At 48.3% G+C, this 17,302-nt stretch overlaps 2 protein-coding genes across 3 annotated transcripts in view; one reads left to right on the top strand and one right to left on the bottom strand.

The window, feature by feature from the left end:
* The window catches only part of LOC142183331 (uncharacterized), a 260,063-nt gene that overhangs the window by 141,272 nt on the left and 101,489 nt on the right, over positions 1-17,302 (bottom strand). The window lies entirely within an intron of this gene.
* On the top strand, positions 5,036-16,353 carry LOC142183333 (uncharacterized). 2 transcript variants are annotated; one of them, XM_075258386.1, is made up of 6 exons: positions 5,036-5,133; positions 5,508-5,622; positions 10,154-10,287; positions 11,973-12,149; positions 12,237-12,360; positions 14,759-16,353. In XM_075258386.1, exons 3-6 carry the CDS (start codon positions 10,171-10,173, stop codon positions 16,336-16,338), a joined length of 1,998 nt encoding a protein of 665 aa, XP_075114487.1. In that variant the 5' UTR covers positions 5,036-5,133; positions 5,508-5,622; positions 10,154-10,170; the 3' UTR covers positions 16,339-16,353. The 2 variants fall into 2 exon arrangements, with proteins under 2 accessions (XP_075114487.1, XP_075114489.1); XM_075258388.1 differs by lacking the exon at positions 5,036-5,133 and having other exon boundaries at positions 5,369-5,622.

Raw genomic sequence — 17,302 nt, 5'->3', positions numbered from 1 at the left:
GAATGGGAGGAGTCAGACTAAGCCTGTGCCTAAATTGGCGCTTAAGGGCCTTTGATGATGTCATGACCACGTGACCACATGACCACTACTGTAGCTGAGCGGAAAGCCGCTTTAACCCTTTCATCGCCCAGGCTCTTTCTCTCTCCTCCAGCCTCTGCTATGTCATAGTGTAATCCATAATGACACCTTATAACAGTCCACACAATGTGGTAGGAACCTGGAAATATTCCTAATGGGGTGTCTTGTCTGAAGAAACTGTACAGGAATTAGAAAGAAAAACATGGCGGACTTTTTTTTCAGAAACAGCGCCACAGCTGTCCGCAGGTTGTGTGTGGTATTGCAACTTGGCCCCATTCACTTTAAGGGCCCCTTCACACGGGGTATATGCTGGCTGATTCTGAATGTGTAACACGTTCCGAATCAGCGGCGTTAAAGCAGATCCCATTGCTTTCTATGGGAGCCGCCATACGTGCTCTCCCCATAGAAATGAATGGGCTGCTTTTTTTCCCCTATTGCTTTCAATGTGATACGCACGTATGCCGGCACCCATAGAAAGCAATGGGATCTGTTTTAACGCCGCTGATTCGGAATGCGTTACACATTCAGAATCAGCGAGTGTATACTCCCTAATGGAACGGAGCTGCAATACCAGACACACACTTCCCAACCGTCCCGATTTCCGCGGGACAGTCCCGATTTGGGTGACATGTCCCGCGGTCCCGGTTGGAGGGAGGTATGTCCCGATTTCAACTCAGATCTGCGTCCAGAGGACGCAGATCTGAGTTGAACACATATGCGGCTGAAGCAAGGAGCTGACACAGGTCAGCTCCTCACTTCTCCGCTGCGTGTCTCTCTCGCTGACACATATGCGGCTGAAGCGAGGAGCTGACCTGTGTCAGCTCCTCGCTTCCCCGCTGCCGCCGGCTCCTCATCGCGTCTACAAGCCAGGAGCCGGCGGCAGCGGGGAAGCGAGGAGCTGACACAGGTCAGCTCCTCGCTTCAGCCGCATATGTGTCAGCGAGAGAGGCGCGCAGAGAGCGGCGAGGGAGCGGAGGAGAAGGTAAGTTTAATGTGGAGGTGGAACATGAATCTGGGGGCAGATGAAGGAGAGGACGGCATGACACTGGGGGCAGAGATGGAGAGGACGGCATGACACTGGGGGCAGAGATGGGGGACATGAATCTGGGGGCAGAGATGGAGGGGGGACATGAATCTGGGGGCAGAGATGGGGGGACATGAACCTGGGGGCAGAGATGGGGGACATGAATCTGGGGGCAGAGATGGAGGGGACATGAATCTGGGGGCAGAGATGGGGGACATGAATCTGGGGGCAGAGATGGGGGACATGAATCTGGGGGCAGAGATGGAGGGGGGACATGAATCTGGGGGAAGAGATGGGGGGACATGAAACTGGGGCAGAGATGGGGGGACATGAATCTGGGGGCAGAGATGGAGGGGGGACATGAATCTGGGGGCAGAGATGGAGGGGGGACATGAATCTGGGGGCAGAGATGGAGGGGACATGAATCTGGGGGCAGAGATGGAGGGACATGAATCTGGGGGCAGAGATGGAGGGGACATGAAACTGGGGGCAGAGATGGAGGGGACATGAATCTGGGGGCAGAGATGGAGGGGACATGAATCTGGGGCAGAGATGGAGGGGACATGAATCTGGGGGCAGAGATGGAGGGGACATGAATCTGGGGGCAGAGATGGAGGGGACATGAATCTGGGGCAGAGATGGAGGGGACATGAATCTGGGGGCAGAGATGGAGGGGACATGAATCTGGGGCAGAGATGGGGGGACATGAATCTGGGGGCAGAGATGGAGGGGACATGAATCTGGGGGCAGAGATGGAGGGGACATGAATCTGGGGGCAGAGATGGAGGGGACATGAATCTGGGGGCAGAGATGGAGGGGACATGAATCTGGGGGCAGAGATGGGAGGGGACATGAATCTGGGGGCAGAGATGGAGGGGACATGAATCTGGGGCAGAGATGGGGGGACATGAATCTGGGGGCAGAGATGGAGGGGACATGAATCTGGGGGCAGAGATGGAGGGGACATGAATCTGGGGCAGAGATGGGGGGACATGAATCTGAGGGCAGAGATGGAGGGGACATGAATCTGGGGCAGAGATGGGGGGACATGAATCTGGGGCAGAGATGGGGGGACATGAATCTGGGGGCAGAGATAACTGGAAGAGTCGGAGATAAACAGCTCAGAAATAGCAGCTCACTCCGAACACTCATATCCCCCTCCCTCCAGAGAGCAGGGAGCTACTTCACTTGTCCTGGGTGGAAAGATAAGAGAATCCCAGGTTCCTGGTTATGGAAACGCAGTGTAAACAATGAAGTGAATAATCTCAGATAGCAGCCAAACAAAACAGTTTTACTGAAGCAATGTATTTAGGAAAAGTCTTAGGGCTAGTTCACATGTAAATTACGTGTTGTTTTGTTTTGGTCTGGAAAAAAAACACTTCCTAATTTGGAAGCGGTTTTTGGACCTTAACACGGTTTTTGGAGCGTTTTTTTAAAAAAAATAAAAACCACTTCGGAAAACGCCAGGCGTTTTTCCACTTCCCTAAAGTGAATGAACCGCAAAAGAAAAAGCACCAAAAAACGCGACACATGCATTTTCCACCTCCCATTCACTTCTATTGCTTTCCTCAGGTCTTGTCGCTTTTTTTTTTTCTGCTAGTGGCGAAAAACTGCTAGCCGAAAAAAAAAGCTAGCGGTCTACATAGACCACTATTGTAATGAGGCGGATTTTGAGGCAAAATCCGCCTCTTTGCCCCATGTGAACTAGCCCTAAAATCCACATAAGCTAGCAGTATAGATAGGATCCTTGAGATGGGACAACCCCTTTAACCCCTTCCCGACATGCGCTGTAATAGTACGGTGCATGTCAGGTCTATAACTGTAACTGCCCACAGCCGCTGGGTGTCTACTGCTTTAAGCAGTAGACAACCGGCTCTAATGCCTCCGATCGGTCCCCAGAGGCGCCATTTTCCTGGCGGCGCATGGGCGCCGCCATTTTGCCGGTGATCGCCGGCTCCTGGAGCATGCTCCAGGGCCGACGTCACGTTGGTATGACAGCCGGGAGACTTTACAAGGCTCCCAGGCTTATCTGCAATCTCTTTCTTTTGCAGGCTGCTCTATGCAGCCTGCAAAAGAAAGGATGATTTTTTGCAATGCAATAGCATTGTAATGCATTGCATTAGTGATCAGACCCCCTGGGGTTCAAGACCCCTAGGGGGGGGGGTCTAATAAATGCAAAAAAAAATAAATTAAAAAAAAGTTAAAAAAAATATAAAATTTTTAAAAAAGTATTAAAAATTCAAATCACCCCCTTTTCCCTAGAACACATATAAAAGTAGCTAAATACTGTGACACACATACATGTTAGGTATCCCCGCGTCCGAAATCGCCCGCTCTACAAATCTATAAAAATATTTTTCATGTTCGGTAAACGCCATAGCAGAAAAAATAGTCAAAAGTGCCAAAGCGCCGTTTTTTCACTGTTTTGATTCTGATAAAAATTTGAACAAAAAGTGATCAAAGCAAAAACATTTCCCGAAAACGGTAGAACTAAAAAGTACACTCGGCCCCGCAAAAAAAGACATCCTATGCATCCCCGTACATGGACGTATAAAAAAGTTACGGCTGTCAAAATATGGCGACTTTTTAAAAAAAAAAAAAAATTTTAAGGGGTCAAAATGTAAATAAAACCATATAAATTTGGTATCCCTGGAATCGTACCGAAACACAGAATACAGGGGACAGGTCATTTTGGCTGCACAGTGAACGCCGTAAAACCGAAGCCCGTAAGAAAGTCGCAGAAATGCATTTTTTCTTCAAATCCACCCCATTCTGAATTTTTTGCCTGCTTCCCAGTACATTATATAGAAAAATTAATGGCGGCATCAGGAAGAAAAATTTGTCCCGCAAAAATTAAGACCTCATATGGCTCTGGGAGCGGAGAAATAAAAAAGTTATGGGGTTTAGAAGGAGGGGAGTAAAAAACAAAAAACGAAAATCAAAAAATACCATCAGCGGGAAAGGGTTAAACTGGGGCAGATAGAGGGGGAACATTAAATTGGGGGCAGATGAAGGGGGGCATTAAACTGGGGTCTCTGTAATGTCATGTCTGCAAGGGCACTTGATGTATAGAGCCTGCAACATGGTGAACACCGTTCTGAACTGCTGGACTAACCTCTGACATAGTCTCTGCCTACCCCCCTTATGACTGCTCCACCGTCACCCCTATGAAGGAGCCCGTCCCCCATTTGCATGGCGGTTGGATTTCAGGTAAGGCTGCATGCACACACCGTAGTAGTTTTATGTGGTAAGTTTGTGGCTCGATGATCAAAACATTGAAATTGTGGGTCCAAAGTCAGGAAACTCCCATTGAGAACCTGTAGTCAATAGAGATGAGCGAACACTGTTCGGATCAGCCGTTCCGAACTGCACGCTCCCATAGAAATGAATGGAAGCACCTGGCACGTACACTTTGCCGGCAGCCGGTCGCCGTGCCGGCCGCTTCCATTCATTTCTATGGGAGCGTGCTGATCGGAACAGCTGATCCGAACAGTGTTCACTCATCTCTAGTAGTCAATCCTCAAATGTAAGTGGGCGCGCAAAAATGCCGACATTGTGATAAGGCGCAAGCACCGGCTAGACAAGAATGGATCGTCACCAGCAAGCCAAGGCCGATCGAAGAAGTCTACAGAAATAAGGGTTAAACCTGCACATTTGGAGTCTTTCCAGAAAATCGATGTATTTGTCAATAAAAAGTGTAATAATGTATCAAATGCTTAGAATTGTAATTCAGTAACAATGGAAACATCTGGCGAAGAGATCGAATGGCACTGAAGGAGCAAACTTTGCGAAAACCAAAATTTGTGTCATCCTCAAAACTTTTGTTGGTGACAGTACACACATCCTTTTATCCCCTGGCATTCAGGGGGGGGCGGAGAGCAGACGTCACAGTCATGTGATGTCATGACACTCAGTCATGTGACCGTGATGTCACCAAGGTCCTTCTTGAGGGTACGAATAAGCCCCCTCCCCAGTGGATGCCTCTGCTTGTGACGTTTATTCGCAGTTTATCGGGAGGTGCTCTCATAGAGGTAGGGGGCGGTATTTTGTACAAATCCAATACGATATAGTGTTATTGTGATATGTGTAGCTGTGACCCACCCTCCCACCTCCAGGGGTCAGTATACTTTGCCTCCTAGCCTACGTCTATCCTGTAACACGTAGAGGTAAACGCTTCTGCTTACAAATGTCTTAGGTGTGACTGATGAATTCCGATGCAGACGCCATTTTTTAGGAGTCAGAATCTCCTTGCCGGTAATATAAATGGTTACCCTGCTGCTCGAGGACAACGCCTTGAAGGGATTGCTGTTTGTTTGCTGTGTACTAGGATTGCGCCTTGTAAGATCGGAAGCCGGGGAAATATTTGGGGTCAGATATTAGCAGCTTTTATTTTTTTTTCCAATAGGATTCAGGAAGTACAAGGTAAAGAACTACAAATCCCAGAATGCCGTGTCACTTCCAGGAGTGACTGCCTGAAATGTTATGGAGGTGCCTGGATTTCCTGTGAAGCTGCCGGGAGGGTAAGATGTATTATATGCATTCATTCGCTTATATTGATCACGTATGTGACATGTAATAGTAATACAGTGAACTGTAATATAGTCTGTAGCATAGTATATGTAAGTCATAGAAGGGGGAGGGGGGTCCTTATTTGGGACCAGTTTCAGCAAACGCTCTTGTCAGTGGTCCAGAATTTGCCAGAAGTGTTGAAGGGTAGACTCTGCAGTGTCCTGCAAAATGTTAAAATCACACCTACACAGGCCAACGGATTTGTCTGAAATTGCGCACATACATACCTTGGGTCCCGGATTGAACGATAGGCTACATGGAATTCCTGTACACCACCGCAATTCACTCCCGTGCCCGGTGCTTCTCACGGTTCAATTCGCTGCAGGACCTGGGATGACGTCATCCCAGCCCCTTCAGCAGCTCACCTGATTGGGTGCCGTTTCTCTATGTGGGCGGAGTTATCGTCCGGCCGCCGTCCACACCAACATGGCGTCTCTGAGAGGTCCGGAGCGTCCTGCACAAGGGTCTCTACTCTGGGGTAGCGACAAGTCCATACGCTGCCCCACCTGTGTGGCCTCACCACAGGACCGCAGTACTCTGCCGCGGATGGACAGGGGGTCGCCAGCGCTGCGCTCTGGAACGCTGGTTCGGCCAGTTATCCCACAGCGTCTGATATCTCTGGACACTAGAAGTTGGAACATCGGTGCACGGGAAGCCCAGGGTGTGGTGAGGACGGGGCCACAGGTTGGTAGGGGGAAAGGAGAGACACGGTCGGTAGGGTCTGGTGGGGGGAAAAGGGGGCACGGGGTAGGTAAGACGGGGAAAGGGGGCACGGGGTAGGAGAAAGGAGTGAACACATTGGGAAGTGGGTAGGGACAAAGGTGGGTGGCGGGAGCCAGGAGGAAGACCAGGTAAAGAGTTCCAGCGGGCCGCAGGGTGGGGGGGCACGGGGTAGGTAAGACGGGGAAGGGGGCATGGGGAAAAAGGGGGCACGGAGTAGGTAACACGGGAGAAGGGGGAATGGGGTTAGGGGGGTAGGGGGCACGGGATAGGAGGAAGGAGTGACCACATGGGGAAGCGGGTAGGGAGAAAGGGGGCTGGCGGGCGCCAGGAGGGAGAGGAGGTAAACAGTTCCAGCAGGCCGCAGGGTGAGCCCCGAGGGTCCATGGACCCACAGGTGTAGGAAGGGTCTGCTGCGGACACAAGGCAAAGGAACAGACCTGCGCACCGCAGGGTCCCGCAGGGGGTCGGGGTTCCGTGGACGAAGTCGCGGGTAAAAGCTAGTACTATATAATGCTCTCCTCTCCGCACTGCTGACCCTCTTTGCTGCCATATATAAGGTCCTGATACACTGCATGTGCATGAACACTACACGTAACGTGTCGGTCACCACAGCTTCACTCCATATCCTACCGCAGCCCCAAACTGACTGTCAGCTGTGAGGGCAGAAGAGATCATTGATGTGAGTGATCCTCCAATGTCAGCCCCATGTGAATAAGACTGAGCTGCAAAATAAAACACATTCCCTATGATATGTATGATGCTGCGCTTGGTGCTGAGTGAAGAGACTGCAGCGCTCACCTCAATGTTGCAGCCTCTTCATCCTGCACATCTGTAGGGATCCGGGGTGTCAGACCACCCCCTTCCACTGCCCGGGTGTATATAGTCAGTGGACATCATACACTACACTTTGTGGGACACTTTCTAATACCTTTGCCCCTGTTCAGTTGGTTTTGCACTGTGGTACAATCTGATCTACTAGCACTTAACTGCAGAAAGTGTCTGTATATTGGATGGGAAGATTCTCAGTAAGTCACACTGCGCTTCTTACGTTTTCTTTGGCAGGAACAACAGACTTCTTGAAGATTTTTTAGAAAGATGGGCCTTGTAGGGAATATTATTTGGTTCAATCTTTAGCACATACCACTTCTAAAGGGTAACAACAATTTTCTAAGATTTTTGACATGTCAGAGGTTTTGATGGATGAGGGCAGGGGCGTAACTACCGCCATAGCAGCGGAGGCAGCTGCCACAGGGCCCCAGTGACAGCCGCTACCGCTGGTATCATTATCCTCAGGGGTCTTTTCGGACTCCCCAAGTATGATTGGCGGACCGGGAGAGGTAAGAAACATAAAAAACATGTTACTTACCTCTCCCCGATCCTGCCAGGCCTCCTTCCTGACTTCTCTGACGTCACATGAACCCGGCCTGCGTCCTGGGTCATGTGACGTCCGACGTCATTGTACAAGGACAGCAGCGGAGAAAGCAGCGGAGAAGACCGCGTAGGAGCCGTGAGACAGGTAAGTAACAGTAGTTTTTTATGTTTTTATTCACCTGGGTCTCCGATTATTATACTCTGGGGTCTGAAAAGATATATAGAGTATAATAATTGTTTATCGGTGTCCACAGTGGGACATAATACTGTGTGCAGGGGCCACTATGGGGGATAATACTGTGTGCAGGGGCCACTATGGGACATAATACTGTGTGCAGGGGCCACTATGAGGGATAATCGTGTGTGCAGGGGCCACTATGGGACATAATACTGTGTGCAGGGGCCACTATGGGCTATAATACTGTGTGCAAGGCCCACTATGGGACATAATACTGTGTGCAGGGGACACTATAGGGGATAATACTGTGTGCAGGGGCCACTATGGGGAATAATACTGTGTGCAGGGGCCACTATGGGGGATAATACTGTGTGCAGGGGCCACTATGGGGGATAATACTGTGTGCAGGGGCCACTATGGGACATAATACTGTGTGCAGGGTCCACTATGGGACATAATACTGTGTGCAGGGGCCACTATGGGCTATAATACTGTGTGCAAGGCCCACTATGGGACATAATACTGTGTGCAGGGGACACTATAGGGGATAATACTGTGTGCAGGGGCCACTATGGGGGATAATACTGTGTGCAGGGGCCACTATGGGGGATAATACTGTGTGCAGGGGCCACTATGGGACATAATACTGTGTGCAGGGGCCACTATGGGGGATAATACTGTGTGCAGGGGCCACTATGGGACATAATACTGTGTGCAGGGTCCACTATGGGACATAATACTGTGTGCAGGGGCCACTATGGGATATAATACTGTGTGCAGGGGCCACTATGGGACATAATACTGTGTGCAGGGGCCACTATGGGCTATAATACTGTGTGCAAGGCCCACTATGGGACATAATACTGTGTGCAGGGGCCACTATGGGGGATAATACTGTGTGCAGGGGCCACTATGGGGGATAATACTGTGTGCAGGGGCCACTATGGGACATAATACTGTGTGCAGGGGCCACTATGGGACATAATACTGTGTGCAGGGGCCACTATGGGGGATAATACTGTGTGCAGGGGCCACTATGGGACATAATACTGTGTGCAGGGGCCACTATGGGGGATAATACTGTGTGCAGGGGCCACTATGGGACATAATACTGTGTGCAGGGGCCACTATGGGACATAATACTGTGTGCAGGGGCCACTATGGGGGATAATACTGTGTGCAGGGGCCACTATGGGGGATAATACTGTGTGCAGGGGCCACTATGGGACATAATACTGTGTGCAGGGGCCACTATGGGGGATAATAGAACGCGCAGAAATGTGTAAGAGGGGGGTCAGTCGAGGTCTTCGGTGTCAGTCGGGGGGGGGCATGTCAAAAGTTCGCCACGGGCCCCCGCCATTCCTAGTTACGCCACTGGATGGGGGTCTAAGTGCTGTGCCCCCTGAAGGGGTAGAAGGGTTAAGGTGAACACTAACCCCCTTCAGCTTTCATTGACTTTGCTTAGCTCTCCAAGCGTGCTCAGCCTATGGGCCCATATATTTTCTATGGATCCGCACATCACATGATCATGTCTCCAAGAAGAACCATGCAGATGAAAACTGTGGCTGCACTCCTTCCAAAGTACTACTGCACCTTCATATTAGCGGTCACTGATGGTCTTCGCACAGGAACCCCAATGACTATGACATGTCAAAAAGTTTTAGAAAAGTATAGTTCCCCTATGAAGGGCTGCCCAGTCCATCCAGTAGTGGCACAGTCACCCATATCTGGGATCACAGATCAGCTGTGTTTGGGTGAGGACAGCGGCCACGTCACCGAATACCAAGCACAGCGCCATACATTATATAGTGATTATGCTTGGTATTGCAGCTCAGCCTCTTTTACTACAAAGGGACTGAGACACACAGGTCAAACGACGAATGAACACAATGTCAGCCGAGTGCTGCTGATCTATGGGGGTACTCGATGTCTGAACCCCAGCGAGCAGATATTGATGACATATCCTAAAGATACTTGACCTTTGACTAACTCCCATGTAGGATTACAACTAAATATCATATAATAGACAGGGTCTTAATGATAGGATCTACACCCAATCCATAAACCATTGTGAATCTTGGACAGTTTTCCCTTCTTTTAGGGCACTGCCTTGTGAGGTTGCAGACAGCTGGTCGGAGGCATCCTAGATGTGGGAGGTAGACAACCCATGGAGGGCGGCAGAATATCTGATTCTTATCCCTTCTTTGTAGATTTTGATGACCTTCTGATGAGACGGAACTTACAGCAATCCCCTTACTCAGTCTTCACTACAATGGACAAGAAGGACATTACAGAGAAGATACTGAAAGTCACCCTGGAGATCATCTACCTGCTGACTGGAGAGGTGAAGAGCGCTGGGAAATCTACATTGACATGGCTTGTGTCTATATTACTAAGGGTTTATTCACAGGACGGGGAGGTGTACTGTACCTGGAACCAATACGTGTTTCACGACCAATGTACTTCCGAGCTTAATCCATTTTCATGGATCTCTCATAGACTTGAGTCTATTGAAGAATCCATGAAAACAGCTCAATATATGACATACTAGCTGTACCCGTGACTTCGTCCGCGACCTCCCACCCCCACCCTTGCGCGGCCCATTGTCCCCGACACCCCTTTCCTTGTGGCCGCAGTGAGCCTCTTCCACACCCTGGTGGGTGGGAACCCCACAGCCCCTCTGCTTTTTCCCCGGCTCCCTCATAACTACCTAAGCACGCCCTTGCCCCCCCCCCCCTTTACCTTCCATCCACATCCCCTCCCCCTTTTAGAGCCTACAGTCATCTTGCACATTGCCAGCCCTGTGCCCACCACCACCCACCCTTGACACCAGTGATCCTCCCACCCCCCCATTTAACCTGTGGAATCAGCCTCTCCCCCCCCCCCTACTCACCCTCGGATCTCTGCTCCCAACCTCCCTCCCCAATCAACACTTTAACCCCCCCACCCAACACAACAACTGTTGAACCCCCCACCCACCCCAAGGAACGTGGCGTTGACAGAAGTTGCAGCACTCACCTTGTAGATGCTTGTGAGGTCTGCGTATGGTGACCGCAATATGAGCCGGCAGCAGCGGCGAGTTTGGCAAGACGTGTATGTTGTGATCCGCACAGTATGCGGGTACGGGCGGCTCAGGTTTGGAGGCGTGTTCGCGCTGCTGCATGTTATGCCGGCATGGGGGGAGTGTGTGGCCGGCCGGCATGTCACTGCTGGGAAGACTGTGTATGGGTGGCTGTGTGGTGGAGGCGCCACCATGTTGAGTGAAGTGTCCGTGCGTGCTGGCCACACCCACATATTGGCATCAACCTATGGGGACGCTGACCTGTCTCCCTATCCCGCCCACACACCAGCCTCCACCAATAGGAGCTGCATGTAACAACCTGCGTTGACGTCATGGCAGGGGCGACATGGAGCCGGAGTCAACTTTGGAGGGTCGCGGTGGCGTTTTGGGGTGAGTGGCACACTTTTAAAGTAGCCTATTACCCCTTCCTGGCCAATATGTAGGTGTGTGTGAGATTTCTAAGAAATCCAATTAGCCATTCAGGTGTGATTGAGGAACAAACATCCAAACTCACAAACTTTCACATTTCTAATATTAATAGGATTCAATTTTTAATGTTAACCCTTAGTCTGAATCTTTAGAATATTGTACTGACATCACCAGCTGTCTTGTAGAGACTGAACAGAGCCATGGGGCGCAGCATGTGGGATCATTGCTCCATTCAAAAAGTGAACACTGAACCCCCTTTCTGGTAGTTGGTGTGGGGGCTCAGTGGCCAAACCCCAAGAAATATACACATATTATCTGTCTTGTGGGTAACTGATAGATATTTTTCTTAGGTCCATCCCTTTAAGCCACACGTCAGAACCCATTACAAGTCATCAGGGTGTGTTGGACGCCATTGTATCAGTCGCTGTTCTAGGGGTGCCATTTATATTGGAATCCATGATGATAGTGTGAGCACAGCCTTATATTTATGTGGCTTAATATGACACCTCTCCAGTAAAGCATCAGGTTATGTTTTCCAGGATTATTCATTGGTGAACAAAGCCAGTCAACAGGTTGGATCCAGCCATGGCGCTCCTATTCAGCCAGGAGGTTCGGGCAAAACCAATCCTCCATCTTTGTCAGAGGTTCCTGCTAAGAGCAATACTCAGAAGATCCTGGACCTCACCAACAAGATCATTGAGCTGCTGACGGGAGAGGTGAGCGCTGAGGGGAACGCTGGGACATTGTTATAGATTTACCCCATGGAAGGATTTTGGTTGATGTCTGGATCATTGTGTTGTCAGGTTTCCATAAGACATGAGGACATCATTGTCTGTTTCTCCATGGAGGAGTGGGAGTATGTAGAAGGACACAAGGATCTCTACAAGGACGTCATGATGGAGAGTCAGCCATTTCCTGGTTCCCATGGTAAGATCAAGTTCAATGATCATCATCAGTTTACGTGAATTTACTGTTATACGAGACAAATCGCCAAAGCTTCTTACAGAACGTTTCAGAAACCCAATAGAGACATGAAAAAGCTTCTGCTAAATGAGCTCACCATCCAAAATGTAATACAACAGCAGAGTCCTCTGGGATTTCAGAACGTTATAGGATGGGGTTACCACAGGGCAGAGGCGGCTGCCACAGGGCCCAGGTCATTAGGGAGCCCGGTGACAGCCGCTACCGCTGCGTTTTTTCGTTTTTTTTTTAATAGGCCGTTACGGGCCCTATTTACTTGCCGATCCTGGCTGGGCTGGGATTGGTAAGTGACACCACGGGCCCCACAAACACTTTGCAGACCCCCGAGTATAATGATCGGCGGACCGGGAGAGGTAAGGGAACGTAAAAAACACTGTTACTTACCTCTCCACGATCCTGCCAGGCCTCCTTCATACTTGTCTGACATCACATGAACCCGGCCTGCTTCCTGGGTCATGTGACGTCCGACGTCATAGAAGAAGGACAGCAGCGGAGAAGACAGCGTAGGAGCCGGGGGACAGGTAAGAAACAGTAGTTTTTTATGTTTTTATTCCCCCGGGTCTCCGATTATTATACTCTGGGGTCTGAAAAGACCCCAGAGTATAATAATTGTTTATGGGTGTCCACAGTGGGACATAATACTGTGTACAGGGGCCAGTAAGGGACATAATACTGTGTGCAGGGGCCACTATGGGGGATAATACTGTGTACAGGGGCCACTATGGGGGATAATACTGTGTGCAGGGGCCACTATGGGGGATAATACTGTGTGCAGGGGCCACTATGGGGGATAATACTGTGTGCAGGGGCCACTATGGGGCATAATACTGTGTGCAGGGGTCACTATGGGGGATAATACTGTCTACAGGGGCCACTATGGGGGATAATACTGTGTGCAGAGGCCACTATTGGGTATAATACTGTGTGCAGGGGCCTCTAAGGGACATAATACTGTGTGCAGGGGCCACTATGGGACATAATACTGTGTGCAGGGGCCACTATGGGGGATAATACTGTGTGCAGAGGCCACTATTGGGTATAATACTGTGTGCAGGGGCCTCTAAGGGACATAATACTGTGTGCAGGGGCCACTATGGGACATAATACTGTGTGCAGGGGCCACTATGGGACATAATACTGTGTGCAGAGGCCACTATTGGGTATAATACTGTGTGCAGGGGCCTCTAAGGGACATAATACTGTGTGCAGGGGCCACTATGGGACATAATACTGTGTGCAGGGGCCACTATGGGGCATAATACTGTGTGCAGAGGCCACTATTGGGTATAATACTGTGTGCAGGGGCCTCTAAGGGACATAATACTGTGTGCAGGGGCCACTATGGGGGATAATACTGTGTGCAGGGCTTACTAAGGGACACAATAGAGTGCGGAGGAGGGGGTCGGTCGAGGTCTTTGGCATCGGTGTCGGTTGGGGGGGCCCCCATGTCAAAAATTTGCCACGGGGCCCCGCCATTCCTAGTTACGCCACTGGGTTACCATGTGGTGTCACAGGAGCATTTGTGACTAATGACTGGGTCCCAGTGATTGGAGACTTTCAGGTCTACCTCATCCATTGGTGGTTGCAGCGTAGTCTATCTTGAAAGGCAGATTTGTGAGCAGAATAATAATTTATGTGCTGCGTAACCTCTTAAGTCCCATTCATACAGGACAATATCCAGTCCTTACATTAGTTCAGTGATTCCCAAAGTGGTCCAGGTGGACCCCCGGGAACTCAGCCGCGACGCAAATTTCCATCGTTAGATCTAATCTTCACATTTTTTGACGAGTTTTGGGAATATGGTAGAAATGTAGCAGCAGGGGGTCCACTGACACCAGTAAAATTTTGAAAGTGGTCTATGAGAAAGAAAAGCTTGGGAACCTCTGCATTAGTTGGACTTCCTGGGCCAAACCTAGTCAGGAGACAAAAAGAAAAAAGAAAATCTGTATATTTTATATGAACTGGTCCCCCACCCCCGTAATCCAGAACAAGTTATAGGTCTCCACACCCCATGTTAGGTAAAGGAGATAGCCCCAGTAGTTTCAGGTATGTCTGATAATCCACCAGGTCCACAAAAGATAGATCATATATCTCCTATCATAGTGAGTCATAGTGCTGGGTATCCCTCATTGCTTGGATTTGCTTGGCGGGCTATGTGCACCAGTTTTCCTCCCCACATGACATTGGAATCACATGATGAACATCACTGTGTCCGTTGGGGATACTTGGTTGGAACATTTTTCACGAGGGGGTACTTGGCTTGGAAAGGTCTAGAGACACTGGCCTATACAATGTTTTGGAGTCACCATCTTTCTCGTTTTAATCAGTATTTATATATTTGTAGATTTTCCAAGCTCCGAGAATCTGTCAATGAAACTCAATCTCCAAGTTCTATCCTCTGATACCGCATGTGAGGATCGTACCGCAACATTGAGTAAACCAAAGGCCAAAAACACTGTTTCTGAAGATGTCCAAGAGGTGAATAACAGGTCCACAAGTACGAAGTACACTCAGACAGAACCAGTTGACTACGGAGAAGGGGAACCATGTGCAGACCAAGAAGCTGAGGTTGTCCTCATGCCGACAGACAATACTCTGAGATATCCAACTGAGGTTCCAAGCCCATATGATCAAGGAAATCATAATAATTGTTTGCTGACTGAACAGATACAGAATATACCTGATGAGATTGGAAGTGAGGTAGAGACTACAGAAGACGACCATATTTACCCGCCAACCCATCTCAAATCTACGGACCTTACAGACCAGTCAGCAGAATGGGTAACCAACCTAAACTTTGTAGACTGCCCTATAACGCCACAACACATAAACACCCAGTATACATCTAGTTGTATTATCGAGGTTGCATCTGTCTGTGAAGGAAATGTCACCACCACAGAGGTTTACACCCCCACAGACCCTAAGACTGCACTATATACATTGGACAAGATGGAAGACGCGCCCATGGAGTGGGGGAAGGATGTCATATACACCAACATCTACACACCGGCAGAACTGACACAAGAAGATTTAGCTAGTATAAAGAAAGAACTCATTTCATGGAAAGATGGAAGCCTGGAGCTCCAGAATATCTATATACCTCCAAAACCTATGGAGGAGAAAGCCGTGTCCACCAGTGGTCGAGGTGATTCTGCGCAATGGAATGGACGTCAGCCTCACCGAGACTCTTACCCATCACTGGTGAATACATCTCCTCCAATTAAGATGGAATACGAAGAAGATTTGGTAGGCCACTACGCAAGTCCGGGACAAACCCAACCAACCCACGTCTCTGTAAACCGAGAACATTGTAATATAGATGCCATCAAGAAGGAAAAGGCGACCAGCAATATGTCTACGGATGATGAAAATGACCATAGAGCAGAACACGATCCATCCCAAATGTTTAGTTGTTCCGATTGTCAAAAAAGTTTTTCCAGTGACGCAAATTTAGCCAAACACAGGCTAATGTGTAAAGGCAGAAAGCCCCACGTCTGTTCCGCTTGTGGCAAATGTTTCGCTAGCGCCTCCTATCTGGTAATACACGAGAGGATCCACACTGGAGAGAAACCATACTCTTGTTCTCACTGCGGCAAAAGCTTTACTCGGAAGCCAGATCTGATCCGTCACGAAAGGATACACACGGGGGAGAAGCCATTCGCCTGCCCAGAGTGTGGCAAGTGTTTTACCAGCGTCTCCAATATATTCATGCACAGGAGAATTCACTCAGGAGAAAAGCCCTTCCCTTGTGCCGAATGCGGCAAACGCTTCATCAAAAAGTCTGACCTGGTCCGACACGAGAAAATTCACTTGCCACAGAAACCCTTGCCTTGTTCTCATTGTGGGAACTTGTTTAGTTCTAAGGCCATCCTAAGTAAACATATGGCCGTTCACACAGCAGAGACTCCGCAGGGAGACAGATGATGTACGAGGGAAAAAACTGGATAATTGAAATGTATTTTATATGAAATAAAATGTGAAGTTTTTATGCTGAGCATTTACAATCCGACACATGACTGATTCATTGGTCACAACATGTTGTCGAGGGAATTATTATTATTATTGTTTATTTCTATAGCACCATTAATTCCATGGTGCTTCACATTATTATATTAATTCCATGGTGCTGTACATTATTATATTAATTCCATGGTGCTGGACATTATTATATTAATTCCATGGTGCTTTACATTATTATATTAATTCCATGGTGCTTTACATTATTATATTAATCCCATGGTGCTTTACATTATTATATTAATTCCATGGTGCTGTACATTATTATATTAATTCCATGGTGCTGTACATTATTATATTAATCCCATGGTGCTTTACCTTATTATATTAATCCCATGGTGCTGTACATTATTATATTAATTCCATGGTGCTTTACATTATTATATTAATCCCATGGTGCTTTACATTATTATATTAATTCCATGGTGCTTTACATTATTATATTAATCCCATGGTGCTGTACATTATTATATTAATCCCATGGTGCTTTACATTATTATATTAATTCCATGGTGCTGTACATTATTATATTAATTCCATGGTGCTGTACATTATTATATTAATTCCATGGTGCTTCACATTATTATATTAATTCCATGGTGCTGTACATTATTATATTAATTCCATGGTGCTGGACATTATTATATTAATTCCATGGTGCTTTACATTATTATATTAATTCCATGGTGCTTTACATTATTATATTAATCCCATGGTGCTTTACATTATTATATTAATTCCATGGTGCTGTACATTATTATATTAATTCCATGGTGCTGTACATTATTATATTAATCCCATGGTGCTTTACCTTATTATATTAATCCCATGGTGCTGTACATTATTATATTAATTCCATGGTGCTTTACAT

The sequence above is a fragment of the Leptodactylus fuscus genome, chromosome 10 (assembly GCF_031893055.1).
Source record: "Leptodactylus fuscus isolate aLepFus1 chromosome 10, aLepFus1.hap2, whole genome shotgun sequence".
NCBI classification, from domain to species: domain Eukaryota; kingdom Metazoa; phylum Chordata; class Amphibia; order Anura; family Leptodactylidae; genus Leptodactylus; species Leptodactylus fuscus.
Note: the sequence above shows the minus strand (reverse complement) of the source record. Positions and strands in the feature narration are given on the sequence as shown.